The following is a 20,651-nucleotide window of genomic DNA, read 5'->3' on the forward strand; positions in this document are numbered from 1 at the left end:
AGGAGCCATGGACACAGCTAAGTTCTTCTTGTTGTTTTGTCTTGGTTTGGTTTTTTTTTCTGCAGGAGCCTCCTCTGCTTCAGAGCCCTGGGACCATTTAGGGTGGGGACTGTGCCCAAGCCCCAGTGCCAGCTGGTTTTAGTGTGGGAGCTGTGCCTGGGATGCTCCAGGATGCCAGGAGCTCATGGGAGCTGCTCCAGAGCCCAGGGTGAGGCTTCCAAGTCTGGGTGAGTGACTCCTCATTGCCTGGGCAGACCTGCTCCAGGGATGAGAGTATCTTCTCAGTTGGGGTTTCTTGGGTTTTTGCTCTTGCCCAGAGGCAATCTTGGTGATTCCTAACCTTTTATTTTTTTTTTAATCCACATTGCATGTTGGGTGTAAGGCACCAGCTTCAAGCCAGGTCTGAAAGCTCCTGGCTGTGTTGGTCCATGGGGAAGCTGATAATTGCACAAAGATCCTCTACCATCTGTGGGATGGGGTTCTGACCCACAGGAGTCTTCCAAGGACTTCAGGTAAAAAATGTGTCCCCACATCTACCCTGTGCAAGGTGGGAGCTGTGTGCAGGAGGCCCTGGGGAAGCTGGATGGTGCCCTCTCACCATCATCATGCTCACAAAAATACAGAAACAGAACACCCTGATGGGCTGGGGAAAGGTGGGAACTACTTTACCTCTCTGGAAAGCAGCAGGGTCTGGAGCTGCAGGGACCTGGGAGCTGTGGGGTCCAACCAAGGAGGTGAGCACCAGGCATGAGCATCCCCTGGCTGGCTCCTTGGGGGAGGTGTCAGGTTATTCCTGGGTGTTCCTCTGTGATTCCAGCTGAGCTCCCTGCCCAGGGATGGGGATGTGGTTCCCATCTGCCACCCCCCAGGGCTGGGTCATCCCCCAGCACTGGTGTGGAGGTTCTGCCACCTGCATATTTACAGCACCTTTGCTATGTTCATTCTAGCATTAAACTGCTAATTAATTATGACATTTGTACTACTTCATCTTTCACTGTGATTCTGCAGAACCTGGCAGGCAGTTAATTAGCTCTCTCTATGCAAAGGATAGTAAGGAAAAATAATTGCTTTGAGGAATCATCATCGCCTTCCTTCAGAAAGGTCTTGCCTGTGAGCTGGCTTAAAGCTGGCTGGATTTGCACTTTGGAAGATGTCTCTGTCAAAGGCCAGTCCTTTGGAAGAGAGATTTGAAGGAAAAGGTTATCTCAGAGATGAGGCTCAGTGGGTGTTATTTAGTGCTTGTGAGTCCAAGGGAAATCAATTATCTAAACAACTTCTGTTCTGGAAGGGATTTCTTTATTCTTTTCTAAATATGTACTCACTTTTGTCTGGGGATTGATGCACACAGGCAGCAAACCTGAGGCTGCAGACTCTGCTCCTCCTGCCTGCTCCCAGATGTTCCTGGGAAGGGGTGAGAGTCTTCCTCACTGTGGTTTGGTTGTTGTTGAGGTTTTTTGGGGTTTTTTAATAGGTTGGTTTTTGTGTTTGTTTTGGTGGGGTTTTGTTTGTTTGGTTTTAAACCCAAGGGGCTGTGAGGGAAAGAGTGTTAACAAACAGCCCCTGGTTTCATACACTCATCTTCTTCTCCAGATGCCTCCTGCCCTCACCAACACACAAACCCCAAAACCTGCTGAAGCCCCCCGAGGGGTGCAGGGATGCTGCTGAAAGTGCTGATGGACATGGCATGGACTGCCCTGCTGCAGGCTTGTCCAGGCTTTCAGATTTCACTGCTTTTCAGGGGCATTTGCCCCCAAAAAGCCTTCGCAGGGTTTTGGGGTGTGTCCCCCACCCCGAGCAGCTGCTCCTTGGTTTCTCCCATCTTTCCTGCTGTAGAATTCTGCTCTCTCAGGGCCCTGCTGCTGGGCCAGGTGTTGCTTTTCCTATTTTCCAGCTTCTCCTTCAATAAGATGTCTGTGGCCATCACAGGCTCCCTGGGATGAGGAGCAGGTTTTTATTTTTGGGTGACAAATACGAGGACAAGAGAATAATGGAAATGGTGTTGGTGCCTGCAGGGAGGAAGAGGTGTTTTTCTTAAAGAGATGGAAGCCTGCAGCAGGTCTGCTTGCCCTCAGCACTGCCTGTGAGAAACTTGTTTTATTAGCAGGTAGCTGTGTGTTGGGGTTACAGGCAGAGCAGTGCAGTAATGGAGTTGACATCTATGTAATGGAGTTGACATTTTATTGAAAAGGAAAAAGAGAAAACCTCAACAAACAGAGTTCCCCTCCCTCTCTCCCCCTTCCTCTGTTTCCTTATTCCCCTGCCATCCCTCGCAGCAAGGCACACAAACTTTGAGCAGCCAGGATGCTGGCCAGGTAATACAATTTCCTCTGAGGGTCTGTGCTTCAGGAATGTCACAGGGACCAAGCAGCCTGCTGCAGACTGGAACTTTGCTGAGAAATCAAGGCAATAGCTCGTTCAGCAGCCAATGGTAACAATTTGAATCAATTCTTGGCAGCCTGCTCTTGTTATCAGCTATTACACAGAGTCTTGGCTCCCAGCTTGTGCCCAAAGCTTTCAGCAAGGCGTTCAGGGTAGGGATCTCCTCCTGGAGGACAATGCTGCTGATGGATGGGCTCTGCTGGGTCAGACTCTGCTTTGCTTTGGTGCTGAGTTGGGCTGGGACATAAAGAAAATCCTTTGTGTGCCAGGTTTATTTATTAGAGCAGGTTTAGGATGAGAGGGACAAAGGAGCCTGTCTGGGCTTGAGAAGATGTCAGAGCAAGAGGCCAGCTGGGCTGGGACTGCAAAAGCTCCTTCAGTCTGAGAGCCCAGGGGATGCTGGTGAAGCTCCAGCTCTGGGGAGTGTTGGGGGATTCCATGGGAACCCCCGGCAGCTGAGCAGGGGATGCAGTCAGACGGGCAGGAGATGGATGTGGAATGTGGATCTCTCCCTCTGGGAAGTTCTGCCACTGGGGTGTCCACTCCTTGGGTGATGGAGAAGTGGGACCCATCTGCTCTTCTGCCTCCTGGTTGCATCCTCCTGGCTTCTCAGCTCCCAAAATGCTTTTCAGAAGTAATTTTTCTTTTGATTAACAAAAGTTACAAGACCCTTGTTGGCTTCTGCTCTTCCCTCTGTGCTGTAATTTAAGTAACACATCTCTTTTAATCTTCTGATAACTTAGGTTACCACAGCCCATTGACATTTGTATTTCTAATGTAATAATCAAATGCTAAAATACAGAGATTACATTTGGATCAACACGTTCAGTTCTTAAACCCTGAAAGTAATTATCTTTTCTCATGTACAGTGAAATGGAATTGTTATTGCATTAACCATTAGCAGCTCTATTGTCTGAACGTGGGCTGGTGGCACCACTTCCAGTGGCATCTGCTGCTTCTGTAGGATGAAACCTCATCAGTTCTCCCCCAGCTGGAAACTTCCTGGGGGATCCTTGTCCAGGACCTGTGATGCAGGAGGTGCACAGATCCTGGTACCAGGTGGCTCAGGTATAAGGAAGAGACCATGGAGTGATGAAGCTCCTCAAGACTTGATGGATGAATGTGGTGCTGAGGCCTGGCTGACTCCACTCCTGACATCTGATTTATGGACAACATTCCAGAGGTGAGGTGCTGAACTCGAGGCCCTTGAGAACACCCCAGGGTGCTCAGAGTGAGACTTGATCTTAGCTGGGGCTGCTTCTGGACCCACTCAATTCAGAACCAGGCTGCAGAGGAGCCATTAAACCTCTCAAAAACTCCTTGCAAATTCACAGAAAATGGGTAGAAGGCAATTAATGGAGAGGAGGAGAGTCTGGAAGTGTTCCCAGGCCTTGCACATCTGTCTGCAGGGCATTGTTCATGGCCAGTGCCAGAGCAGCATCTCCTTGGCCAAGCTGGAGCTGGGGTGCACCTGAGCATCACTGTGACAGGAGCCCAAGGCAGCAGAGATCCAGCAGCTCCCTCTGGGTGCTCAGTGGCTGCTGTGCTCCCACATATCACATCCTGAGCCACAGCCCCTCTGAACAAGCAGCAAACCCACCACTGGTCCTGGCTGGCCCCTCATGTGGGCAGACAGTCACTTCACTTCACTTCTCTTGGGCTGTCCTGGCTGTTGCTCCTGCAAACCAGAGGTGCAGGACTGGCCTTAAATGAGGGTTTAACTTCTGGCTGTGATAAGCTTCACCCCGGGGTGACCTGTGCCACCCCAAAGAATTTCTCCCTCCCCAAGATCTCCTCTCCATCTCCCCCCTTGCAGCTGGAAACCCTTTCCCCTCATCCCATCCCTCCAAGCCCTTTTCCCAAGTCCCTTCCCAGCTTTCCTGAAGCCCCTTCAGGCACTGGAAGGTGCTCTAAGGTCTCCCTGGAGCCTTCTCTTAATTTCCTTTTCTTTCCTGGCAAATCCAGCTTTTAAATAGCTGAGATTCAGTTTTGGGTGCTGCCCCCTAACCCCCCCCCCCCTGCTTGCTGGGATGAAGCACAGCTCTGCTGCTTCAGAGGAGAAAAGGCTTGGAAGGAAAGTAGGAAAACATCGTTCTGGATCCCCAGCTGGTGCTGCTGTCTGGGATGTGGCTCTGCACTGGAACTCCCCGGGAAGCAGGGATGTGCTCAGCCCCCCAGGGATCCTCCAGAAAACTTTTGCTGTGGGGAAATTGTGGGAGCTGATGAAGAAGTGGCCAAGGGTGGGTGCATGTCTGAAGTGGAGCTTCAGCTAACTGCTGCAGATACTTTAAAAAAGCACTGGTCACAATTAAGCACTTCATCAGGAGAGGGACCTGCAATTTTCTGAGGCTCCAGCTACAGAAATGGTGAAGATGAGATCCAGAGACAGGGAGGGAAACGTCTCTCTGGCAATTATGCTCCATTCTGCTCAAAGGCTGGAAATGGTATCGCTGAATGACTTGTTGCAGGGCTGATACACTGAATTATCTCCAGTGCAAACCATTTTGCCCACAAAGCTTCTCACTGAGTAAAGCAGCAGCTCCTGCTCAGCTCCACAAACCCCCTCCTGATGGGATCTGCTTCCCCCTCTTTACAGGAACTTTTTAATCAGCTCTTTTCCCTCCCCCAGGAAACAAAGTCCAGGTTAGGACACCCAGGCAGGAGTACCAAGGACAGGAGGTTTTCCAGGAACCTTCTTGCAATGTCCACCCCAAAGCCCCCGAGGAAGCTGTGGGTGACCCCACCAGGTCCCTGCACTCATCCCCTGGAGCTTGGGCCATTCTCTGGCCTTCCTCCAGTGGGCAGGTAGGGATTGGCTTTCCCTCTGAGCAGGGGTCCCCCCAAGGCAGTGGTGGGTGGGTGGGTGTGTGGAGAAGGTGAATCCCCATCCATGATGTGCTGAGGGATGTTTGGGTGGGTGTGCCCGCCTGAGCTGGAAGTGGAGGTACAGGAGAGTGGCTGCTATTGCCACCAGCAGAGCCCAGCATCCTCAGCCTCCCCCATGGATCAGCCCAGATCCCAGGGAAAGGGAAAGGGAGCTGGCATGTGGGCTGTGGGGATGCAGAGGGTCTCTCAGTGGTTATGGGAAGGCTGGGCTGCTCTGGCATGTGCATGGAAAGCTAAGGTTCTTCTCTTGCAGGAGGCCACCAGTGACCTTCTGGCAGGTGTCTTGGCCTCTATGGGTGGCTGCAACAAAGTCCCAGCCTTAACCTGGCATCTGAGGAGCCTCTTTGGTGGAAAGTGGAGCAGATGGTAGGAGGCAGATGCTATCCAAAGGACTCCATGGCCATGCTGCTCTCAGGTATCAGCAGGAGGAACCTGTCCCATGACAGGTTGGCATGAGTTGGAGGCAAGATAAGATGATGCTTCTGTACAGCTGGTGGCAACCACTGGAGTTCTCTGGTCAGCAGCAGGAGATGGTGACATGATGCCTTCAAGCCACACCAGGATGCTGCTACAGGCAGGTCAGGTACAGCTGTGTGTGTGTAATGGTTTGAAGCTGCAAGAGGGGAGATTTTAGCTGCAAGAGGATCTTTGGAAGAGAAAGTGTTTGGTGTGAGGGTGCTGAGCCCTGGCCCAGGTTGCCCCAAGAAGCTGTGGCTGCCCCATCCCTGCAAGTGCTCAAGGCCAGGTTGGATGGGGCTTGGAGAAAACCAGGAGAAAAACAGCTCTGCTACAAACAGGGGTGTGTGTCCCACACTCTGGTCATGCTGGGTTTGAAGGATCTTCCAGAGAAGGATGTCTTTGCCAGAGGCTCTTGGTGGCAGGAGTGCCAGCTGGCCATCAGGGAGATGGTGCCAGGAGGATGAAGGGGGAGGTTTGTTCCCTGTGCTTATTCTCCCCTCCTGCAGCTCCTGCTGTTGCCACCTGCTTTACACTTGATCAGAGATCATCTTCTTGAGTTTTATTGCTGATTTATTTTTTTTTCCCATGGTTTGTCAGACCTCCCTGTTTCAGCTCCATGTGCCCATCCATGTGAAGCTTCTCCTCCTCAGTCACCTCTCAGGGCTCTTGGGGAACCTGGCTCAGTGCCTCCTCCAGGCAGGCTGAGTCTTTCCATCAATCCCAGTGGATTCCAGCTCAAGCTCCTCTTTGTCCCTGGTTGGCAGGCACTGGCTTTGGATCAGCTGTGTACAACAGGACCCTCAGTCACCTTGAGGAGCCCCCAGGAGCTGTTTTAACAGTGGCAGGGAAATGATCCTGAAACCAACCCAGGTGGGAGCCCTGGTGTCAGCAGGTTGTACAGAAGCTGCCAGAACCTGCACGTGTAATTCTATGTGGGCACCTGAGGAGCTGGGAGGGGGCTGGGGAGGAATCTGTCATTGATGGGGGGCTGCTGAGGCTGCTAACCCCCTGGCGAGCTGGGCAGTCAGATGTGTTTTGGGTTGTTCCACCCCGGGGTCTGTGCCCAAGGCAGCGCAGCCCATGGAGCTCAGGGCAGCTTTGATCCTCTGGTGAGGAGCAGGCTGCAGCAGATGGAATGGTGTAAATCTCTTCTTACACACAGCCAAGCCAAAACAAATATTATGCAATGATTAAGTGGCAACCCAAACAGAAGCAGGCGTCCTGTGGGCTGGAACAGGAAATCTTGGGTTACCAACCTGGAGATACGTTAATTTAATTTGATTGTATATTTGATGGCTATCTGAAGTGGCCCATGAATAATTGATGAAGGCCAGAAAAGCTGATGTTTGCCTTTAAAATCAAGCTCGAGAAAGTAAAAACTGAATATTTAGGAGCATAATCACTGTTTGTATGGGTTGTGTGAGGGGTTTCCACAGCCTACCACTGCTCCAGGTGCTGACCAGGGATGGAGGAGCAGACGTGGGATCTGCCCAGCCTGGCTCCTTGAATGGCTTATTATAAATTCAGTACAGACACACTGAGTCCAGCCAAGTCCTGGATAAGTGACTTTCTCCCACCCGTGGGGATGTGTCTGCAGGTTGAGTAACCCATGAAGCTCTGGTACCTCTCTTTCAGAAGACTGAGCAGATCCTCCATCCCCTGGCATGGCTGTAAGGAGCGAATCTAAGGAGATACAACAGCTCTGACACCCGTAGTGCTCCCTGTCTGGAAGCCACCAAGGGCTGTATCCTTCCAGGATGCTGTTGGACACCTGCATCCTACCCAGCAAACTCTCCTGCTGGGAGCCATGGTCACACAGCACAGTGACAGACAAGCTGCTCCTGAGGGCACAGCCAGGCCCTGCTCTGCTTCACCACTGCTCTCCAGGAGGAACAACAAAGTTCTGCAGCTCCTGTTTGGCTGAGGTGGAACAGAACCTCCTGAAACACAGCCTGTGACCCTTCCTGTGCACACCTGATGAGTGTGAGCAGAGGGTGGCACTGGGGCTGCACAACTGCTCATCCTTTCACAACCAAGTGCCCCTTCAGAAGATGCAACCACCTGAACTCTACTGGGGATGCTACTGGAGACCAAGTCCTCCACATTTCCAACCCCTTTGTTTCAAATAACCCATTTGCTTCACTTTGAGTTGCTGACCTCATGGGAAATGCCCAAATAATGACCAGGTGAGCCAGAGCTGTTGTGAACTGCTCTTAGCCTGGGCTGGACCAGAACCCCAACCAGCACCAGCCACCAGCCCCATGTCCCCAGGGGGGCTTGGTCACCACCACCTCCCCCTGTCCCATGAGGGATGCTTGGCACACCATGAGCCCTGTGTGACCTGTGAATAGGATTCCAGGGTAAGAAGGCAGCCCCAGCCCCAGGGAAAGCTGGAGACATGAGGAGGGGCAGATGTCAGCACTTTACCTGAAGAACTGAAGGATCTGTGCTGTGTTTTCCTGCAGGGGAGCTCAGCAGAGGCTGCGTGTCCTCCCTTCCCAAGGAGGGGGCTGAGATGGAAGGGGTCCCCTGGTAGTGACCTCCTGCTATTGTCAGAGCCAGTAAACAAGATAAAGGTAGGCGAGGGGAGGATGGGCAGAATAAGTCATTCTTAAAATAAAATAAACATCAAACTTTCCTTTGCTGGGGCCTTTGGAGGAGCACAATGCCTGGAGGCACGTGGGGAGGGCAGTGAGCATTATTTACTGCAGGCAGCAGCCATGAATTATACACAAAGGAGTCCAGGAGCTCCTCCAGAGCTGTGACCTGTGGTGGCTTCTGCAGGCAGAGAGGCACTGCCAGCAAAAGCTGCACACCCCACGGGCTCCAATGGAGAGTTCCTGGCTTCCACCCACTGGAGATCTGACCCCAGAAGTTACTGAGAGGCAAAAGCAAGGAGGTGGAGAACAAAAGCCTTCTTTAGCATACTTTAAAGTCCTTAACCCAGATACAGAGTGTGGTTATAAAGGAAAGGACAGCCCTTGAATTTTAGTTGAAGCCAAACAAACTGGTTATGGAAAAAACACTTTTACCTTGTTTACTGCTGAGCTGCAGCTTCACTCTGGGGCTGCAATGAGGATAAAGTTTAACAGGGATTACTTTTATGTCCCTGGTTAAATACTTGCACAGTGACTCTAGCTGGAGGGAAAGTCCAGACTAAATTTAGGTGGTTTATTGGTGTAAAAAAGTGGATGGTAAGTTAGGCCAGATGGCTTAAAACATGCTGTGGGGGTGATTTATTCCTTTGGAGGTGCTGGGGTGTCCAGGAAACACCTTTTCCAAAGGCAGAAGTGCTCTTTAGTGAGGGAAGAGGTGTCCTCAGATGTCAGTGCCCACACACATCAGAACAGAAGGAGCTTGATTTCTGCTGAAGCGTTTTCTGGAGCTGGGGTGCCACTGCCACGATCCTGTGCTGCTTGAAATCCCTCCTGAAAAGGGCTGCTCACCCCAAAGACAGGAATGCCCTGACTTGGGCTGACAGCAACTCCTTTGCTACCAATTTGTTCCACAGTGATCTTGGAGAGACAGCATTTTGTCCAGCCTGGACACCAGCTCTGAGGCTGCAGTTTCACAAGCAGGTGGTGGCTGTTGGCAGCAACCAAACACAGAAGGATGGAGAAGAAGAAGAAAATAATAATCCTGGATGTCCTGAATGGCAAAAAGGCACAAAATCACTTTCAGTATTTCCATTCCTCTCTCTTTTTAGCTTGATTTTTTAATCCCCCTCTCTGCATTGATTTCTTTCTCCCCAAACAAGGGGAGGGGAGGGGGCAGGTAGTGCCTGTGCCTGGGCAGTGCCCACCACAGCTGGGAGCAGTCAGGGCACTGGTGGTGTAATGGGGTGACTGTACCCCCTCTGCTTCTCCCCCACACCAGCTGGGTTGTTCTTTGTTGACTCTGGGCTCAGGTTTATTTTTTTTATTTTTGCCTCACTCTGAGACACTTCCCTGAGGAGAGCCCAAACACAAAAAGCTGGGATGTTTTTGTTGCTGCTTGGTCCATAGTGTGGAGTTTTAAGTGGCCTCACTCGAGAGGGACAAATCAAGCAGTTTTCTGAAAAATGCAGCAAACAGCTGCTGTCCAAAGTCACCACTAATGATTACATCCAATTCTCTTTTGTAGTGGATTTTCATCCAGCTGTTACCTGGCTCTGAAAGGCCCCATCAAAGGCAAGCTCTCTCTATGTGTCCATCTCTTCAGAAAGCATCCCGTGCCCCAGGAGTCAGTCTGCCTTTCGACCTTTTAAAACCTTTGTCTTTGGGAACCAGCACTAAGAATCACAGGAGCCTTAAGGTGCTTCCATCCTGGCTGAGATGCTTTGGCAGGAGCACATTGAAGCTGTGCCTGGCACTGCCCTTTCCTCAGGGCTGTGTGGACCCATGCCTGGCACACACAGGGTTCAGGTTACTGGGGGAGAGGATGGAGGAGCTTGTGAGGACAGCATCAGTGGGGCAGAGGCTCTGGGAGGGTGGGATGGGTGGTGATGAATCCCCAGTCATTGTTTCACCTGTTTCCAGCCCATTTGGTGGCTCTGAGGAGCCCTTTCCCAGCTCACACCTGGGGGCTGTGCCTGGCCCTGTGTAGCTGCTGCCTCTCTACACCTGGGCAGGGAATCCCAAAAATCTGGACCTGGTGCCCACTGAGCTCTGTGTGCCATGGCAATGGCTCATCTCCCTTCTAGGGAAAAGTGAGGTAAGGGCTGGAAGTCCCCTGTTCTGGGTCTCCCAGCCCAGGGGCTGCAGTGATTTCACCCCCCCCTCCATGCAGCTGCTGGTTTGTGTTGAGTGTTCCCAGGGGATGGGGGGAGCATCAAGGGCTGCTTGGCTGCAGCTTTATGGAAAGCACAAGTTTCAGGCTGATCTCTGCCGTGTTTTCTGAACTGAATGTGTGTCTGGTTGTGCACAGGTTGTGGAAGGAAAGCTGCTCCACGGGCTGGACCTTGGCAGCTGCTGGAATATCTATGGAAGGAGGAAGAAGAGGAAGAGGCAAACCTGATGGCCACTGCACAGCCTGAGCACAAGGAGGGAGGAGATGTCACTGCTGGGAGTGTGTCTGTGTGCCCTGGCAGCAGGGACATGGTTTTTAAGAGCACATTTTTCCTGTCCCAGGCACCTCTTCTGTCCCCCCCATCACTGCAGCATCCCCCCCTCTGCCTGTTTTCTGTCCCTGCACTCCAGAGGGGCAGGAACTTGCTTTGCCCCAGGAGATATGGGGCCAAGTCCTTCTCTGGGGGGCAAACAGGGCTGAGCCTTGGGTGGAGGGCAGGAGGGATCTGAGGGCATTTTTATCAGAAGTCTCGTGAAGCTGAGGTGCTTGGTCTGATCTCGGGCACCAAATCCTCTCTGTGTTTGTCTTTTTTAAGAGTCAGGGACTTGTGTTGGGTCACCTTAACTGAAGAGTGAGGGGGGGAAATGTCTGAATAAGGAAACAGCTGGGAAGCTTGGGAAGCTTCATGTCTGGGAAAGTTTTCCAGGGATTTTAAAAAAAATTATTACCATTTTGGGTAAATGAATGGTTTCCCTGCAAAAGCCTCTTGCCTGCAAGGCTCCTGCCCAGGTCTGCAGGGATGGCACTGAAAGGATGCTCTGGTAGTCTGGGGAAGAGGCAGGGAGTGTCTTGGCAGCCTGGAGCTCTAGGGCACACAGTTCCAGGGAATGATCATCTGTTCCCTTTAGTTTACTAAGACAGATGCAAACTCAGATGTTAAAGATTTTTATTTTTTTTTAAGACCTCCAAAGCTCCCCCATCCTATTGATCCTGTGTGCTCAGAGGGGGTTGGGTGTGTTAAGGTGCTTGAGCACTTTGTATGTTTGCTCCTCAGAGTTGGGTTTGGGTTTGGTGTGGTTTGGGTTTGGTGTGGTTTGGGTTTGATGCACTTACTTTGGGTTTGTGCTAAGATAATAATCAGAAGAGACATTCTGATTTCTTTCAATTCTTCCTTCCTTAAGTAGCTGAAATCTTTCAGTCTGTTTGACCAGAGGGAGTTGTGGTGCTGAGAATGTGATTTTATACAATCTGAGCCCTTTTCCTGGCAGTGTTTATCTCGGGGTTAACTTTCTCCCTGAAATGGTGCTAAACCCACGAAACACAGCAGATCTCTCTGCAGAAGCAAGGGACTTGGTTTAAGCAAATCTGTAACAACTCAAGGGAAGTTTCTCTGAGCTCCTCACACTGAATGTGTTCTGTTGATAGCACTGTAATGATCTGTAGCTGTTAGAGCCCAACAGAGCAGGCAGAACCAGAGCCTGCTGTATGCACCCTGCTCACCTCAGACTGCTCCAGCCTTATTTGTATAAAACAATAAAATATGTTAAGTGCTAAAATGTGGTGGTGTGATAATTCATGTTTTTAATTATTTTGCCTGATGTTTAAAGCATTTCTTGCCAGGTTTTCATGCCAGTATGGCCCTGTGAGACCTCAAAGGGTCCTGCACATGGATTCCCATTTTATATCCAGGGGACAGATTTTAATTTTTGTGCTTGGCCAGACTTGTGGAATGTGTGGTCAGCCTGGGAGCTGTGGGAAGGTAGGATGCTGCACCCAAGCTGTGGCTCACTCCACAGGTGTAAATCCTTTATTTTCCACCTACCACTTCCTTTCACACCTGGGACACCCCAGGATCTCAAACTCATTCAAATCTTTTGGGAGTACCAACATGTCCCAGTGATGGGTATGGCCAGAGAGGGAGGGAGGAGGGGAGCTGCTGCCCCACAGTGCCGTGGGGGGACACCAAAGGCCCTGTTGTCCCCCCCAGGACAGCTGATGTGGGCCAAGTGAACAACCTGGGAGTGTGAGCTGGTGCTGGGAGCTGCCTCTGGAGCCTTGTGTGTTGTGACAGCCACCCCTCAGGTAAGGTCCCAGCACCCAGGAGCAGAGGAACAGCAAATGCTGGAGTGTCAGCCCAGGTGAGTGATGGCTGCCAGGCCAATGTGTGTGTGTATAACCATATAAAGAAAATAAATAAATTGCTGGGTCTCTATGTGTACAGCAGCAGCATTTAATAGCTGTTTTGCAAACCCAGCAATTTCCCCATCCCCGGCAGGGGAACCTGCTGAAGGCAGGGCTTGCTGTCCCTGAGTGAAACACAAAGCTCCCTGCTGCATCACCTTGTGAGGAGCAGGCACAGAACTGATGAACCCCTGAAGAAAACCAACGTTTCTGGGGCTGGAATGGGTTCTCTCCTGGGGAATGGATGGAGATCTCTGTTCTGGAGAGTGCTTGTGGTGCTCCTTGGGAGAGCATGGTGTGGAGCAGTGCCCATCCTCCAGCCCCACAGTTTGTGTAGGGGCTGGGTGGATCTGTTCCTCCTGCAGTGGTTCCTGAGAGGGCTGGAAGGAGGGGGCAGCACACAGGGCTGCCCTCAGGAAGGGGAGGGCTGATGCTTTCCTAGAACTTCATATTTCCTGCAGGCAGGTTTCCTGGGACCTGCTGCTCAGGCATCCTCAGCAGCCAGAGGTGGGGACAAAACCATAGCTTGGACACCTGTTTTTTGACACAAACTGTGAGTACTGGTGTTCTTTTAAAGCTAGTTTTGGTGAAGGCCACAAGCTGAGTGACAGAGGGAAGGATAAATGGAACAGCTGAGCATCCCTGTGGCTACTGCACAGTGTGGTGGGCTACCTGCTGGTGGTTTGCCAAAGGCACAGCAAGGAGGGAGCCAGTGGCTACTCTGTGTTTGGTGATTCCCAAAGCACTTCTGAGTTGGATCACTGAGAAAAAGTGATGTCCTTAAGCACCTATCTGCCATGCTGGATGGCTTGATACCTCTGGGGTTGAAGGGTGAGAGGAGATGGAATGGTGGGAGGAGAGTGTGTGCACTGTCACTTCATCTCCAGTTCTCTGGAAGGCCCCACACCCTCCCTGGTTGGATTGCTGTGTCTTCTGGTGTGCTTGATACTCATAATTATGTGAAATAGAGATGAATGCTTACTACCAAACCCTTGCCTGGGGCTTGGAGAGGCAGTGTTTGCCCAAAAGATGGGTTCATAGGGCCTTGAGGGTTTGCTTGACCCCAGGGGCAGCAGTGCCACCAGCATGGGGCCAGGAGTCCCCCGGTCAGGAACACGGGATAGCTATTGGGATAGTTATTTTCATACCAGAACTTCCACCTTGAGCTCTGGGCTTCTTTTTAGCAGTTTAGGCCCAAAAATGCTTCCCCCAGTAGTAGGTGTGCAGGGCTGGGTTGGTGGGACCCTTCCCCACCCCTCCAGAGGTCCTTCCCACCCACCTTCGGCCCATCACCCCCGTTGCCCCGTGTCACCGGGCGGTTGTCAGAGCCCCTTCCCCCGGGGGGCGCTGGGTGGGACCCCCTCGGGGGCGGAGAGAGCAGGAGGAGAGGGGGAGTGCCAGGGAGGAATGAAGAGGAGGGGATGGGGAGGGGGTGGGGGGCTCGGCATCTCGTCCCTTATCCGCCAGCGCCTCCCTGCGGCAGCCGGGGGGCCGGGGGGGCCCTGTGCCCACCGCCTCAGCCCCCTCGGGTTCCCCTCCCACCCCTGGAGGATCGCGGAGGGGCAGAGGGGAGGTGTGTGTGTCCCCAACCCCCCCTCCGGTCCTCCGGGCTGCGCGGGGCTCTGCGGGGCTCTGCTGCCTCCCTGCGGCCACTGCACCCGGGGCTGGGGGGGGGAGAGCATCCAACACATCCCTCCCGCTGCAGAAAGAGAGAAACTCCCAAACTCTGACCCTTTCTAGGAAATAAGGGCAGGTGGGGGCTGGGGGAGGGCTGAGAGGGGGGATTGTTTGCAGCTGCGGGAGTTGGGTGGTGCCGATGAGGGGGGGAGAGCATCGCGCTCCTGCAGCCAGCGGCGCGGGGTCCCCCAAATCCTCCCCGGGGCCGCATGCCTCCCGCCTCACCGGAGGAATGGGGGTGGGTGTGAGTCCCCTGTCCCCCACCCCCCCCGCAGCCCTTCCCCATCGGCCCCTTAATAAACACCGCCGAGAATTGCCCTTATACTTTGTAAATATTGGATTAGCTTTTCATTGACCGGGCTCTCTTGAAAAGACCCGAAAAATCCACACCGGGTCCAAACTAAGCCCAAGAGTCAATAGGTGACGAAAGTAAGTTATTTCCAGGGCTTAGCGGGGCTTCCAGCTCATTACCAGGTAAGCTGAGGCGTCCGAAGAGTTTCCTCCAGACGGGAGAGGGTGGAGGAAAGAGAAAAGGGGGGAAAGAAATGGGGGGGATAAAAGGAGAGGGAGCGGACCCCCGGCAGCGGGGCGAAGAGGGGCCTGGAGGCCTGACTCAGCTTCTCAACCCTCCCGCTTCTGCCCCAAGTCGCGATCTGCGGAGCGTGTCGCGATCCAAACCCGACGAGCGTGCGGCTCCCCCGGCAGCCCCGAGGCGGAGGTGAGGGGCGGGGGGCAAGTTGGGGAGGGGGCTACTGCTGTTGCCAGGAGTGGGGTGAAGGGGTGCGAGAGAGCAGGACCCCCCCAGTTGAAGGCTCGACCCCGCCACAGCAACCGCACAACCCCGCGCAGCGCTGCGCGTCCCCTGCCTCTGCCGAGGAGGCTGGAAATGCCAAGGAAGGGGGGGCTGGAAGCGGGATCTCAATTTCCCCCCCTCCCCCTTTTTTCTTTTTATTTCTTCGTTTTTCTTTTCTTTTTCTTAACTTTTTTCATTTTTCCCCTTTTTCCTTTTATCTCTCTTTTTATTCGTTTCTCTTTTTTCTTGTATCTTATTTTTAATTTTTTCTCTTTATCGTTTTTCCTTTTTCTTTTTTTGCTTTTCCCTTCTTTTATCTTGTCTATTTTATTTCACCCTCTTTCCCTTTTCACCGTCTTCTTTTTTCTATTTTATTTTTGATCTTTTTAATCCACTTTCTTACTTTTCTCCCGTTTTTTTTTTTCCTTTTCTCTATTTTTTTCCCATTTTTTCACCTATTTTCATGTTGTTGGGGTTTTTTGTTTGGTTTGGTTTTTTCCTTTCTGCCCTCTTTCCCCCCCCCCCCCCCTCCTTTTCCCCCCTCCTCCCGAACTCTGGCTGCCTGCCTCGCACAAGGAGGAGCTGGACAAGAAAGGGCCGTTTCTCCGGGGGAGCGGCGGGACGTGCCAGCCGCGCAGGGAAGCGGCTGCAATAACATCACCGGCGCTCAATGCTGCCTTGTTCTGCTGCCTCCGCGCCGTGCGGGCAGCGGTGCGGGCAGCGGGACGAGCAGCGCCCCGCGCTTTGCGGAGGAGATGTGCTCGGGCCTTGGGGGGTGCTAATTTCCTGTGAAATGAGAGAGAAACTTGTCAGCGGGCTCCGGGAGGACGAGGCCTCTGTTGGTGTTCAAAGACAGAGGAGAGAGAGAGAGGGATTCTTTTTCCTTGTGCCTCCCCCCACCCCTTTTTTTTTTTTTTTTTTTCCAGAATAGATATAGCACGAATTTTTAATTCGTCTTCCTTTCACAGACAACAATGCTGGTTTTGAAAGCTGGGCACAATTTGGGTTTTGTGAGGGGGTCCCCCGGCCCAGCTGGCCATATGGGATACAACATGTAGAACATGCCTAACAATGAGCACGAGTGACAGCCCTAACAAAACGCAAAGGACACTGCTCCCTGACTCCAGGATGGACTGCCTCCCATAAATGAATTGAAAGGCCCTAAAATGAGAGGGGGGGGAAGAGAGAAGACGGGGGGGAAGGCACAGGGAGGGCCCTCACCCCCCAGACTGTCTCTCATTTTTTTCTTTCTTTTTTTTTTTCTTTTTTTTTTTTTTTTTTTTTTAATTGTTTTTATGTGGGGTTTTGGTGTGTTTTGTTTTGCTTTTTTTTTGTTTTGCGGTTTGTTTTTTTTTCTCTTCCGTCCTCCCCCCGGCCCAGCCCTGTCTGCCTTTGCCTCCGTCTCTTTAATATGCACGCCTCTAACATGCTCACCTCCCTGCCTCCCCCATTGTGCTGTTTTGTGAAGTCTACTGTATATTGAGCAAAGATAGACTGCCCGGAGCTGGCCCTGCAGCATGGGAGATATAAGGCCACGGAGGTTAGGGCCACACAACTGGTTTTATAGACTTAGCAGAGCCTGGGGGAGAAAAAGGGGAGGGAGAGAAAAAGAGGAAAAAAAGTGACAATTTTCCTTCTCGCTCGCTCCTGCACAGGGTGCACCTCACTTGCTCGTGTAACCCACAGCTGGGGAGGGGGTGCAGAGCCTTCCCGGGCTGGGGAACCGGGTTCCCCGCTGGCTCGGTGGGTTCCGCCCCGCTGAACTCCCGGGGATGCTCTGCCGGTGCCGTCCGAGCTGATCCCCTGGCCCCGGGTGCTTCGGGTAAGGGAGGGTCTGGCGGGGCAAGGAGGAACCAGAAAAGAGAGGGGAAGAAGGAATAGCAAGAGAAAAAGGGGAAAAACCAGCTTCAAAACACAGCCCAAGCTGGGAGGCTGTACCGGGGGGCTGGGGGCCGGTACCCACCGTCGCTTCTCGGGACAGGGTGGCTGATGCCCAGGCCCAAGCACACCGCACAAACCCTTTTCTTTTTTTCTTCTCTGTATTTTTAAAGCGCTTTTACCACCGTAAAATGTCAGAAGAGGGAGAGGGGACACAGAGCTGCCCCGGCTGTGCCCAAACCCGCTCCCACCCGACATCGACCGCAACTTCCCCTGGCCCGGGCTCGTTCTCCATTTCATCCCAAGCCACCCAGTACCTCTCTTGTCCCTTCTCCCCTCAGCAATCGTTTTGTTTTGTTTTCTTTATTTTTGGGGGGTTATTAACGCTGTCCTGAGCCGCCGGCGCATCTCCGAAGGCTGAACCCGAAATTTCCTCTTCCCCCCTCCCCGGTACAAACGGCGCCCAGTCCGGGGACCCCATCGGCACGGGGTGTGTGTGTGTGGATGGAAACACAGTTGGATATCAAATAATTCTCTCCTCTCATACCTTCCCCGTTTTTCTCCAGCTCTGGGGGTTGCGGAGGAAACGGCTTCAAGCCGACGGGAAAAAAAAGCCTCTTTCCCCAGAAAAAAAAAGGCTGGGGGTGGGGGGAGGAGGGCACGGGCCTTGCTCGGCCGTGTCCCCCCGCAGGCCCCCCCAGCCCCGCTGGCCCCACGCCGGGCCGAGCCCGGGGGATGTGGGCGCCGCGGGAAGTGGAACAAAAACCGGTCCCTCGTTTTTATCGCTTCCTTCTCTATTTATTTTTTTCCCCCGAAAGACAGCTTTTTGAAAAATTAAAAATCCTTACTAAAGTGCCGAAAGGGCGGGTTTGTGCCCAGCCAGCCCACTTGCCCTCGGAGCAGCCCGGTTGCGGCCCCGGTTCTTTTTCCTCTGCCGATGAGACTCGGGACTGGTTGTGCGCAAACCCCAAAGAAGAGAAAACAAAATTCAAGCCCCGGCTGCTCCCCACGGCAGCCAGAATCACAGTGAGATATAAAAACCCGCCCGCTAATAGTTCTCGGGGGTTACAGGCAGCCGAAAAATCGTCTTAAGAGGGGAGCAATCGCGATCTCCATGTCGGCGATAGGTGGCCGCGCTCCGGGCTCAAGCCCCTTCCTCACAAAACCACAGGAGCAGCAGGGGGGTTTTATTCTTTATTTTTTTTTTTTTTTAATTCTGACGACCCCCCCCTCCCCTTTTTTTTTTTTTTTTTTTTTTTAATTTTAGTTGTAGGTAGACAGGACCACTCTGAATGGCGCAAAAAATTTCTGTAAACAATGACGCACAAAAACCACCTCCCCTCCCTTCCCCCCCGCCACCCCCTGAAATGAAATCGAGACCCCCCCAAAAATGGAGGGGAAAAGAAACGGGAGAGGGAAAAAAAAAACCGAAACCATAATAATAATAATAATAGCAATAATAATAATTATAATAATAATAGCGTTTCCCTCTCCATTCCTTCCCCCGCAGTTTTGATTCTATTTTTGGAGCATCAGTTTGTCTCTTCCTCTCTTTCTCTCTCTTTTATTTTTTTTCCTCTTTTTCATTTCTTTCTTTTAATTTTCTTTTGTTGTTTTTGTTGTTTTGTGTGTGTGTGTGTGTGTGTGCGGGCTCTGTGTGCGTGTGTGTGCGCGCTCCCCTCCAGCCTTCACCAAGTCCATTGCTGAGCTTGTACCAAATGGTGTGCTGTGGGGTACTGGGGGTTGCTGGTCGCGCTGTACTGGGCGTTGTATTGCATATGCTGTAGAGACTGGGCGCTATAGGCGGAGAAGGGGATTCCCGTCTGGAAAGTCGCGGCTGCCAAGTCCTGAGCTTTGAGCGTGTGGCAGGGTTTGCCGTCCCTGACTAAGACCGGCACGGCCACCCGCCGCGGGGAGGGCAGAGGAGTCACTTCCATACCTTTCTCGGCCCGGGCTCGCTTCATCTTGTACCGGTGGTTCTGGAACCAGATCTTCACCTGGGTGGGGGTGAGTCGAATCAGGCTGGCCAGGTGCTCCCGTTCCGGTGCCGACAGGTACCGCTGCTGCCGGAACCGCCGCTCCAGCTCGTAGGTCTGCGCCTTGGAGAAGAGCACCCTCCTCTTCCTCTTCTTCCCCGCGTCCCCTCCGCCCGACGCTTCCTTCTCGTTGTCGGGAGACTCGTCGGCCGACGGCTCCGGCGACTTGGCCGAGGGGTCCTGGCCCCCACCGCCCGCCGTCAGCCCGTGCACTGCGGAGAGCAGCGTGTCAGGGGGGGGCTTCGCGTCGCCCGGCGCCCCGCACCCTTCCGCAGCCCTCCCGCAGCCCTCCCGCCGCCCGGGGCAGCGCGGTTTTCCCCGCTCCGTGGGTCCCGGCGGGGGGTGTGATGATGACGGAGGGGTCTCAGCCAGCCGTGGCGAGCGGTAGCCCACCGCTATACACCCACCCCCCCGGGCTGCCCCCGCCGCCGGGGAAAGCCCCCCGCGGGCCGCCCCGTCCCCGCGGTACTCACGGGAGTATTGGATGCCCTCGGCGCTCGCCAGCCAGCGCGTGTAGGGATTATCGCTATTATCATAGAAAGGGTTCTTCAAAGGCAGCGTCTGAACAGTGTCCAAGGGGGTTTGTCCCAAAACTCCCGTTTTCTTGGGCGGCTCCGGCGCTTCGCTCTCTTCCTCGCCTCCCTCGGCGGCGGAGCCGTCCTCATCGTTGGTGTCGGGGAGGTCCAAAATGTCCTTCACCGAAAAGCCCGTCTTTGTGTTGGTCAGAGACATGTTCCGGCTTCTCGATTGGAGGCAGGAAAGTTGGAAGAGCAGCTTCGCCCCGCCACGGGCGCACAGCGGACACGCAGGGACACGGCAGCCGGGGGAGGGGGCGGTGGCACGCGTGGGGGGCGGGGGAGGGAAAAAATAATATTGATATGTTAAAAAAAAAAAATCAACAAAAAAACCCCACGAAGGGTTTGGTGCGAAAGAAGAAGAAGCGGAGCACCGGCAGCAGCGGTGGAGATTTCTAACGGGCTTGTTCTGCCACGGGGGAAATTCAGGAGAGCAGGAGCAGCAGCTGGCTTCGGAAATAGTTTTGTAACTCCAGGGGAAAAAGGGGAAAGACACGCCAAAAAAAAAAAAAAAAAAAAAAAAAAAAAAAAAAAAAGGGAAAAAAAGAAAAACAAAAAAATCACTTCTGGATCTTGCTTAAACCCCCCAAACCCGTGCCTGCCGCTTGGAAAACCCGAGCCATTGCTGGAGCGAACAGTCCATATAAGGCTGGTCCCCACACATGAACCTGCCGAGAGGAGGGAGAAAAAAAATACATTAAACCCGGGAAAGGTTGGCCACGTGTGGGCGGGTCTTGGAAGTCAAGTGGATGAAGACAGTGTTTGCAGATGTGAAATTGCGGGTTTTGGGCGAGCTCCGAGCTTCCACCATTGGTGATGAGTGGTATAACGTGTCAGTTAATTACCGGCGTGGGGAGGGCCCTTCCGCGGGTGCGTGTGTGTGTCAGAGAGAGAGGGAGGGTGTGATTTTTTTTTTTTTTTTTTTTTTTTTTTAGCGCAGTATTTACATACAAAGAGCCTTGCACCAGCCCGATATTCCGCACACTCCAAAGTGTGCTTTCCACCGACTGCTTTGAAAAA

General features: G+C 52.9%; 1 protein-coding gene across 1 annotated transcript; it reads right to left on the bottom strand.

Moving 5' to 3' along the window:
• Positions 1-18,622: 18,622 nt before the first annotated feature.
• Positions 18,623-19,788, bottom strand: NKX2-2 (NK2 homeobox 2). Its single transcript, XM_030448157.1, has 2 exons — positions 19,530-19,788; positions 18,623-19,268 (listed from the first exon to the last, which is right to left on the bottom strand). The coding sequence occupies exons 1-2, from the start codon at positions 19,786-19,788 to the stop codon at positions 18,709-18,711; spliced, it is 819 nt and encodes a 272-aa protein (XP_030304017.1). The 3' UTR covers positions 18,623-18,708.
• Between the last annotated feature and the right edge of the window lie 863 nt (positions 19,789-20,651).

Source organism: Calypte anna, chromosome 3 (genome assembly GCF_003957555.1).
Source record: "Calypte anna isolate BGI_N300 chromosome 3, bCalAnn1_v1.p, whole genome shotgun sequence".
Taxonomy (NCBI): Eukaryota; Metazoa; Chordata; class Aves; order Apodiformes; family Trochilidae; genus Calypte; species Calypte anna.